The sequence below is a fragment of the Opisthocomus hoazin genome, chromosome 8 (genome assembly GCF_030867145.1).
Source record: "Opisthocomus hoazin isolate bOpiHoa1 chromosome 8, bOpiHoa1.hap1, whole genome shotgun sequence".
In the NCBI taxonomy this organism is placed as follows: domain Eukaryota; kingdom Metazoa; phylum Chordata; class Aves; order Opisthocomiformes; family Opisthocomidae; genus Opisthocomus; species Opisthocomus hoazin.
This window is the reverse complement of record NC_134421.1, coordinates 59050573-59061331: the sequence shown is the minus strand read 5'-3', so window position 1 is coordinate 59061331 and position 10759 is coordinate 59050573. Positions and strand designations below refer to the sequence as shown.

Sequence of the window (10759 nt, the reverse complement as noted above, 5' to 3'; positions counted from 1 at the left end):
CTATGTTCTTGTTCAGAGATTGTCCTGAACCATTAAATACTAACAAAGACAGAGGTAATGCCCTTCCAGACAGGCCTGTCAGCAGATTTGATACAGTAATTGGAACAGAATATCTGGAAACCAACACGTGATGGCTGCAACTCCGACAGAGCTGAGAGTTTTACTCGGATAGCTTTGCAAGGTACCAATGATAGGAAGAAGCTGAACTGCATTTTCACATGCCCTAGTTGCATTTACATTTCATTTTTCAGCCAAAACCTGATAGAACTGAAGTTTCAGTAATAACCCAAATGCAGTTGCTTCTCACCCATCCCTCCTATGAGGGTAATTTAAGAACCTGAAAGGGTCAGAATCCAGAAATAACCTCAGCATTTTGCTCTTCAAAACTGCAATAAAAAGCCACACAACTTCAAAAGGCATAATATATTTCAAGATAATTAAATGCTTCTACTGGAGTATCCAAGACCGTATGTCAAACCATAGTACAAAACAGAAGTTTGTATGAAGTATGATCAGTTATTGTTGAAATAAATCCTAGTGGCTCCATGCTCTTGGCAGTGTGGTGTAAAAGTGGAAGCACTTCAAAGTACCACCTTGTTTTTATATTCCTCTTTGAGTTGAATATATGCCTAGACTTTGATAAATCCTGTTTGGTTGGTTGTGCAGGTTGGTGTCCTTGTATACAAACCAAACATTTCCTCCCCATAAAACCATATTAAGCAAGCCAAACACCTGTAGGTCAAGAAAAAAAGGGGAGATTAAGGTTTTGGAGAGTACAACTTCAAGGCAAGCCAGAAACAACCACTATCTTTGGCACCCCTTTGATTTGGACAAGACATTTCCATGTGCTTTAGAGTGTTACAAGCTATTTTAACAGAATTCTTTGTAAATCAGATAGTCAATTTGCAGCTCTGACCTTCACATGGAATTAGACAAATTCTTTTCAGCCACTCAGCACCTCTGCATATGAACATCCAGAGCACATAATTATTACTGGGCCAATGAATAACAGCCAGAGTTTCGACAGGCAGCATCCACAAGGAAGATCATACAATAAACCTCATTTACCCTGCTGTGAAGAGTTCTAAGAACATGAGCTTTATATCATTGTATTACAAGGAACATCTGATGTGTAAAAATGCTCACAGTTGACTGAAAAGATAGGTTCAGCACCAAAAGGCAGAGCAGGAAGCATAATGTTTCCTCTTTCCTTGTATTAGTGAACCAGTTGGGTGACACAGTAACATATTTTAAGGTGCTCTTGGCTACAGACAAAAGTAGTAGAGGCTCAAATGTGTCAGGAAACTCTGCATCTAGCATCTCTAGAGACAGATCCTACAAGTTGTTTCTCTTCATTGCTTAAAAGAAACAAGTTTCCTTTTAAAGAAAAAAATTGGTCGGTGTTTTACCACAGTATTAATGGACCCAAATGACTGATAACCCATAAAGCAACACATGCAATCTGTAGAACAGGGCTCTCGGGTGCCAGTGGTTATTTTCTAACACATTTATTGTACCCATATGGCAGGAGACATACATACCACAGACACATTCAGAGCTCCCATCCTGGTCACAGAAACAAAACGACAAGTTGTCCCTAGTGCTTTGCAAGATTCAATTCCTGGAATAATGCTGGCCCCAGTGGACATTTTGATGTCAGCAAGTGCCTTTGCCCAAGTAAAAGTACTGACCATCCACAGAAAGGCTGTTATGACAGTGATAGCCAAGTCCTACAAAAGAGAAGTACTCATTATTAGGTTAGAATAATTTGCAAGGATGTACATAATAGAGCAAGGCATAGATAGTATGAATTATATCCTCCTATAAAGACAGGCTGAGAGAGTTGGAGCTGTTCAGCCTGGAGAGGAGAAGGCTCTGGGGAGACCTTATTCTGGCCTGTCAGTACCTGAAGGGGCCTATGAGAAAAGCTGGAGAGGGACTTTTCACAAGGGCATGAGTGATAGGACAAGGGGTAATGGCTTTAAACTGAAAGAGGGTAGGTTTAGATTAGATCTAAGAAAGAAATTCTTCACTGCGAGGGTGCTGAGGCCCTGGCACAGGGTGCCCAGAGAAGCTGTGGGTGCCCCCTCCCTGGCAGTGTTCAGGGCCAGGCTGGATGGGGCTTTGAGCAACCTGCTCTAGTGGAAGGTGTCCCTGCCTGTGGCATGAGGGTTGGAACTAGATGGTGTACAAGGACCCTTCCAACACAAATCAGTGCATAATTCTCTATCACCAAAATAACTGCATTAGTGCTAATGACTGCAAGCAAATTTAGCTGTTAACAATGTTGTAATTACAACTCAAGTTATAATTTGTTTTGAGGACCAGCTACAAAACTCTACGTCTTTTGCATGTATCAAGCGTAAGCAATCTTATCCTTCATAAGAAATTACTTTTTAAAAATCAGATGCCTAGCACTTGTTATAAAAACTTCAGTTTAGTAAAGTGGGAATGACAGGGGAGAAAGTGCAGAGGGTTTAAATCTGGGTGGCTGGTATGCTAAAATTTAGCTTGAGAAGCCACTGGGTCTTTTTCTGGGCATGCTCCAAAATGTGTCATTCTGAGGATCAGGGATTTGGTATTTAAGGTGACTAAGATTCCAAGATAGCTATTTCCCTCTGCCAATTGCATCTGCACAGGAGGTGCTCTCCACAGGCAAAATTCCCAGAGAGTAACAGAGGAGGTTCCACCTACGCAACAATTCTGTTTTCAAACACGAGAAAAAGCAAAGAAAAGTGGTGGTGAAGACACTGTTCACCTGAAAAGGTGGAACTTGATTCCACTGGTTGCTTTAACAACTGCATAAGGTATGATGCCACAGATGTTCAAGGACTTTGGGTCCACTTTTCTGCTTGAGCGCTGTAGTGACTAGTCTGAGATACTTGTGTTAACACTCCATCTAACTTTTGGATCTACTAAATATTCATATGTTATTCCGATATCCTTGTATGGGCAGTATTTCCTCATCTATGTGATTTCAAAGGCAAAACATTAAAATATCTTAGTATTACTTACAGTTAGTGGAAACTTGCTATTTTGCTGATACACATGCTTATATCCAATATATACCACAAGGGCAGCAATGCAGTAGAGGAACACCAATACTGCAAGCGTAACGAAGAACTGCGCGGAAGAGGAGAAGTCACCCATGAGATAGACATCAGTCCAAGTACCACCACAGCATTTTGGGTCAGGCGCACTAAATACAGCAGTATTCAACCTGCAAAGATTATGTCCTTCATGTAGGTAGAGTTTGCTATACAGTGGAAACTTCATACAGTCATACTTCACAGTAACAGTGCTTCAGCATTTTGGTTGTGGTAGTTTACTTTAAAAGACAATTTATATTTGTATAATGCATCAGTCATACAGCACAAAGATTTGTCAAGATATCTGGAGATTAGTCCCCATCCTACATTGATATATGCAATAGCAACTTCAGGAAAAGAATCTTAATCTTATGTTTAGAACAACTGAAGAAACAAACCCTGATTTAGTAGCAGATTTAACTAAGCCATATTAGGCTTAACATTATATAGGAGACTGGCAGTTAAATGAGGGATCTGGACTTAAAAGACACTGAGTTGCACTACAGCTACAAGAAAATGCAAGCACTGAACCTTCAAGCATGGGAAGTTCAATAAAACCTGTGTGACTAGCGGCAACCACTCGGCGACCAGCACAGAATCACTTCAGATTTCCCATTCTCCCCTCCAAGTGCTGTTACCATGCTGGGTTTTGGCTAACTGGCTTCTGAATCCATTTCTATGCTCACACCTATGCTTATTGAACACACATGGAACACCAGCTCTGTGCTTGTTGTAACTGTGCAGCTGTGAGGACAAAGAGGAAGCATTTCTCCTAGTGCTCCAGGAAAGGAGCTTGTCTCTACAAGAGCACTACAACAACAATGGAGTATTTAGTTTTTTATGCACCCAACACCCTTACAAAGACTGTAATGGAATAAACTGAAAAGTAAGTATTTTTCATTGAATCTTTAAACAAAAATATGATTAACAGAGCATCCAAAATAGTCTTATCTGGGCCTCTAAAGCAACTACAAATTAATCAAGAAATAGGCTGTTAAAATTAATTGTATTGTTTTGCTTAATAATTACCTCCTGTAGCACTCACGCACTGCTAGAATAGCACTTAAGGTAGTGTGACACAGAACAGTAATACAGCCTATTGCTATTTCTACCTACCTCTTTCTACAGGGCACTGACAACCACAATGCTTTGAACAATTACAACTAAATATTTATTGCTACTACAGAGTAGGCCAGAAGTTTCACATATTCATTCAGGAATGTACAGTAAGTACATACTCATATGGAGACAGATGGGGGGAAAAAAGGGAATAACAAATAATTAGTGTATGAGTGACAACTGATGAGCTAATACTCACCTGAATGGATAAGCAAAAGCAGCTGTAACTGTTTTGTTTACCACACCTTTGCAGGAAACTAGAAGGGTAGTTTCACCTTGAAAGCCTCCACATGTGGCAAAAGCAAAGATGGAAAAAATCTATAGGAATTGATACACAGACATATTAGTGCACACCACTAGAGCACAAAGGAAATAAACTTAATGTTTAGCTGGAATAGCTTACGAAGGCAAGAAATGTGGAGAGCATGAAGTGATGCCAGGAGCTAAAGAAAGCGTTGAGTTTCTATAATCCAAACCCACGACCAACACCCCTAACAAAAGCCCATTTGAAAGTTCTTTACATTTTTCTTAGTTCTACAGCAAAATTTTTTTTTTTTTAAGTGCTAAAAACCAGCACAGTACCTCTTGCAGTTGGTAAGGGAAGTATTTTTAGAAGTCTCAGATATCCACAACTGTAGATTAGAGCAGCTAGAAGGTACACGCTCAGAGTATTGCGCCTCAGCTGGACTCTCCAAGTAGCTCTCTGTTCACTAGCAAGCCCCTAGCCCCCCAGTAATCAGAACACGCACCACACAGCAACACCAGTTACTATGACAAACTTGTCATTAACAGCCAGATTTTACATATTCGCAGAACTGTGTCCTTCCCTCCCTGTCAGAGGGCTTGGCTGACGAGCAGCCTCGTGTCACATACCCCCAGGCAGTGACATGAGGCAGGGAGCAGGCAGCCCACCAGCACACCCCTCCTCGGGCCTACGCAGCTAGGACACGGGAGCAAACCCAGGCCTGCAAAAGGAGAAGAAGCAGCCCCATGAGGAGACCAAGCTTCTCCCTTGCACATCCCCAGCCCCACTCACCCCCTCAAGGACCTTGATGAAGCCCAAGGGCTCCAAGAGCAAGCCGAAGTCCACCCTCCAGCCAGCCATGCCAGGGGACACCAGGGCAACCAGAGGAACCCAGACCAACACCCACCACAACCATGGCCCTGGGCAGCCCACCCCTATAGGGCCAGCCCCTGGCTCCTCCCTGCCACGCCCCTGCCACACCCACTTACCTCACGCCGGGGATGCCCCTGCCGGCTATGACCTTCAGCAGGGCCTTTGGCACTGTTCACCGCAGCATCCACCTGGAGAAACCAGCTGCCCGTGGTTTGGGTGGGTGTACTCTTCACTCGATAAAGACCCGACTGAATGGCTGAGCACAGAGTGGTGGTGAATGGAGTTAAATCCAGCTGGTGGCCAGTCACGAGTGGTGTTCCCCAGGGCTCAGTTCTGGGTCTGGTCTTGTTTAACATCTGTATCAAAGATCTGGATGAGGGGATGGAGTGCTCACTCAGTCAGTTTGCAGATGACACCAAGCTGGGCGGGAGTGTTGATCTGCTAGAGGGTAGGAAGGCTCTGCAGAGGGATCTGGACAGATTGCATCGATGGGCCGAGGCCAGCTGTGTGAGGTTTCTCCAGGAGCTGTGGGAAGAGGTCAGCGGCCTGCACAGCATTAGAGATGATGAGAAAGGGATCAGCTGGGTCTCCTCTGAGGCCCTGCAGCTTCAGGAACTTGCATTTACTTCGTTCCTATAGGAGGGGCAGGTAGAGTCTGTGCTCATACAGGTCAGGAAATGGAGACTCCCATGATGGTGAAGGCTGGAAGCTTGTGACTCCTGTCACTGGAGGATGGCTGCAGCTGCAGATCTGCAGCTACAGAACAAAGTCAGTGCTCTGGTAGCAGGCCAGGGGTTGGGAGCTTTCCCCAATGAAGCCTCCACGCCAGATAAGCCTGAGCCACGCAGGAGCACCAGGAGGAAGAGGTGACAGGCAGTAGAGGGAAACTCTCTGCTGTGTGGGATGGTGGCCCCTACCTGCTGTGTAGGGTAGTTTGCTGCTCACCAGGTTCATGGATCCAGGATGTGGTGGAGAGACAAGCTTCAAACTGTTAATCACTGCTGCTTATCCACATGGGCACCAACAGTAGTGCCAGGGGAGACCTGGAGTATTTCAAGCACGATGATTACATTATTCTGGGGAAGCAGTCAACATCTTAGGGGCACAGATGGTTTTCTCTTCAATTTTTCTGGTGAGGAAGAAGTGCTTGAGGAGGAGTGAACAGATCCTGCAGGTGAACAGTTGCTTGCACATCTGGTGTTGATAAAGGGAATTCAACTTTTATGACCATGAAAACTTCTCTGAGGATTGCAAGCTGTTAAGAAAAGATGAGATCCACCTGACCAAACAGGATCAAAGCATCTTATCAATAGGCTGGCCAATCTGCTGAGGAGAGCTTTAAACTAGCAGTGATGGAGGTGGCATCAGGGGAGGAGACAATGACGATGACCTACAATGAAGTGAGGAAGTGGTGGACTGCTTTGGTAAGCAAAGGGTACAGGATGACATGATTTCAAGGAGAGACTGAAAACAAGAAAACAGAGCAGAAGCTCCTCACTCCCCTCAGGTGTATGTATTTGTATAAAAAAAAGTGCTAACAGAGCAGCATTATGGGGGAAGTTAGCATAAGTGAGTACCTGTGTGTTAATATGTGTAGCACAGAGAACAGGAGGTATTAGAGGTCTGTGTGTACCTGCAGGGCTGTGATCTCATTTGGATTGTGGAAGTGGGGTGGGTGGAGTAGCTCACATGACAGGAGTGCTGCTGTGGATGGGTACAGGCTACTTAGGAAGGACAAACCAGGATGGTGAGAGGGGGAGGTGCCCTTTATATGAGACAGCAGAAGGCATGCCTTAGGATGGATAATGATGAGCTGGCTGAGAGTTTATGGGCTAGGATTAGACAGATGGCAGACCAACATAGAGGAAGCTACTGTGACTGTCTGCTGCAAACCAGCTGATCAGGAAGAAGTAGAGGACACCTTCAGATAACCAGAAGGTGGCCCTGGTCCTCAGGGGGAACTTGTAAGTATCTGCTGGAAGGGCAATGCAGCAGAGCACAAGCAATCCAGGTGGTTTCTGGAGTGCAGTGATGAAAGCTCACTCATGCAGGTGATGGAGGAGTTGCCAAGGTGAGGTGTTCTATGGACTTGATATGGACAGATAAGGAAGGACTGGTCAGGGATATAGAGGCTGGTGGCAGCCTTGGTGGAGTTTGCTCTGTGGTAGATGTTACTACTGTGAATAAGTGGTGGGAGTACATGAGGAAGCTGCCAGGTTGGGGAATACATGTGGGAATGGGAACACAGAGTCAGTCTTTCCGTTGGCCTGGGGCTGCCCTGCTGCAAAACATTGGCAGCAGGGTGGGGTATTCTCACACAATTTTCTCCTCCGTTCAAGCAGGATTTTTGACCCTAGCTTTCTGCTCAATGAGCAAGATAGGTGCTGAAATCTGCCTGCTGCTATGGGCTCCTGGAGGTAATCCAACTTTAAAGCTGCGGGAAGGATGGCTCTTTTCCTTTCGTTCTCTGCTATATTACAAATACAGCTGCTGCCCTGGCTGGCAGCCTCCTCCCTGGCTGGTGACTTCTGCTTTGCTCTTGTTCATGCTAGTGAGATAAAATGGACCGTGCATGCAAAATATGGTCAATCCCCAGTTGTCAAATTTTGATATACCTGTCATTGAGGGTTATAGAAACTCTTAAAATTTATAGAATAGGCTCCTTTATTATGTGAAATACACTAAATTAGTATCAATGATTCTATTAATTCCAGTATCTCTAAACGGCTTTTAAATGTGATGTAGCTGTAGACTTGTTAGCATCACTAGTAAGGTCAGTTATTAATGTATAAGCTTGCTGTTAGTATCAACTTACAGATTAGCAACTAATTAGTTGCAAATGATGACTCATTGGCCTATATATTGGAAATCTTGAGAATATGCATTTATGGGTACAAAACACACCTGGTGCAGAGTGCACTGAAGGGTGAGAGCACCTGCATGGTAAGGGCTACCTGTAGACCTTTCCCTGGCAGAGTGAGGCTGTTCTGCAAGCACTTGGGGAGCGAGTAACAGGGTGCTAAGCCTCTCCAGACTCTTGTGGGGTGTAGAGGCATCATCAAACATATGCTAGAATTCATTTTTAAGATGTTGCTTTGCCGTACTTTGTCACAGGGGTAGAGCACTCCCAGATGTGTGCAGGCTGTTGAAGCACAAAAATGATCAGCCGCTCCTTGGAGTAGGCTACTTTAATAGTCTTTGTACAGTTAGAAATCACAACAAGGTATCGCAAGAACGGGAACCCCCAGTGCAAGAGGGGCCTAAATCAACAGTCTGCAGAACGGCACCTTGCATTTCCTCTGTGAGGGTCTGGACCTCCCCTGTGGGGTCTGGTGTGGTCTTGGGCACAGCCTTCAGAAAGCTCCATCTGCTGCAAATGCATTGCTCTGCAGTGCCATCAGCCATTTAGTATTGCAAGGGCAGAGGTGTCTGCCTGAACCTTCATTCTGAGTTTTCAGGGATGTTTTAGATAAGGTCTCAGACAGTAAAACTAGTTATTTCATTAGTTATGATGAACTTTGACATGCCAGAAGGACAGGATGCCGTCCCAAGGGACCTGGATAAGCTTGAGAAGTGGGCCTGTGTGAACCTCATGAGGTTCAACAAGGCCAAGTGCAAGGTCCTACCTCTGGGTCGGGGCAACCCTCAGTATCAATACGGGCTGGGGGATGAAGGGATTGAGAGCAGCTCTGCCAAGAAGGACCTGGGGGTACGGGTGGATGAAAAGCTTGACATAAGCCACCAACATGTGCTTGCAGCCCAGAAGGCCAACCATATCCTGGGCTGCATCAAGAGAAGTGCGACCGACAGGTTGAGGGAGGGCATTCTGCCCCTCTGCTCCATGCTGGTGAGATCTCACCTGGAGTCCTGCGTCCAGCTCTGGAGCCCTCAGAACAAGAAGGACATGGAGCTGTTGGAGTGAGTCCAGAGGAGGCCACAAAAACGATCAGAGGGCTGGAGCACCTGTCCTATGAGGAAAGGCTGAGAGAGTTGGGGTTGTTCAGCCTGGAGAAGAGAAGGTTGCACGGAGACCTTATTGTGGCCTTGCAGTACTTGAAGGGGGCCTATAGGAAAGATGGGGGAAAATATTTTCAGTAATGGCTTTAAACTAAGGGAGAGTAGATTCAGGCTAGATACAAGGAAGAAATTTTTTACGATGAGGGTGGTAAAACACGGGCATAGGTTGCCCAGAGAGGTAGTGGAGGCCCCATACCTGGAAACATTCAAGGCCAGGTCGGATGGGGCTCTGAGCAACCTGATGTAGTTGAAGATGTCCCTGCTCGCTGCAGGGGGTTGGGCTAGATGATCTCTAAAGGTCCCTTCCAACCCTAAGCATTCTATGATTATAATTTGTCTTCATAAGATATGTCATTTACTGAAGTCGCAAGGGAAGAACAGTAATCTGATTTTTGGTGCTGAAATTAATCCCTCTTGAAGTCCATGAAGTTGAACAGTGGGTGCAAATTAGGGAACAAGACTATAGCAGAGCTGTGCAAGTCTCCTAGGGAAATTACAATGGCGTAACTAAAACCTGCTTCAATTTGGGCTGTGCGAGTCTTGTAGGATCAAAGTCCAATGGGGGACTCTGTGGAACTGACAGTGCGTTTTTGGTATTTCACGGTGGTGTTTCTAAAGCAGCTGGTGAAATGTCCTCTAATCATGTGAGGATCTGTCACAGTTCAGTGCTATGTCCTGTCAATTAAATGAGCAGTGGATGAACTGGGAAAACATAGCCTATGTGAGACTATGTGCCCAACTCTCCATGTAGTACATGAATCTCACACCAAACCACCCACAATCCAGACGAGCAGTGCTGGAAGTTCAAGCCACCTTGATTAGCTTAGCTGCCTGAATAGCCAGTGCCTTTAAGGAGTAAAATAAGAATATTAAAAAAAGGTGACAGACCAAGATAAAAGATGAAATATCTATTTGCTCGTCATCTCCACATCCTCCATGCCCAAGAAAAACTGTTCCATATATAAGCAGAATATCAAGTCTTGGTTCAGTCTAAACAAACCAAGCAACTCCCTGCCTCCTGTCCAATATGTCTCTGTATTTTTTTTCCTCCTTCTTCCTCATCATCTACTTAAATCCTGTAAGCAATGTATCTCCGTAAAAATATGTATAGGCACTTGTTTGATTCCTCTCCTTTTCCACTTCTCAGTTACTCAAAAGTATTTCACTATTTAGAACATTCTTCAAAAATGCTCTCAGCCCCTGATTAATATTCTCTCTTTCCTCCAGTCTTTTCAGGTGTCAGATATCTGGTATGGATCAGCTGTGAACTATATACAATGTTCTAGCTGTGGGCTCATTAATTCAAAAGTGGAAAAGGCTCTTAAGTTTTCAGTCCATGTGACTTATCTCTCCGCTGGGGTTAAAAGTATTTTGGAACGTTTTTGCTAGTGGTTTGCATTCCAAAGTGATATCAAAC

At 44.7% G+C, this 10759-nt stretch overlaps 1 protein-coding gene across 1 annotated transcript; it reads right to left on the bottom strand.

Moving 5' to 3' along the window:
• Window positions 1-600: 600 nt before the first annotated feature.
• On the bottom strand, window positions 601-5313 carry SYPL1 (synaptophysin like 1). Its single transcript, XM_009933781.1, has 5 exons — window positions 5245-5313; window positions 4408-4526; window positions 3016-3220; window positions 1542-1730; window positions 601-732 (listed from the first exon to the last, which is right to left on the bottom strand). The coding sequence occupies exons 1-5, from the start codon at window positions 5311-5313 to the stop codon at window positions 601-603; spliced, it is 714 nt and encodes a 237-aa protein (XP_009932083.1).
• Window positions 5314-10759: the final 5446 nt, after the last annotated feature.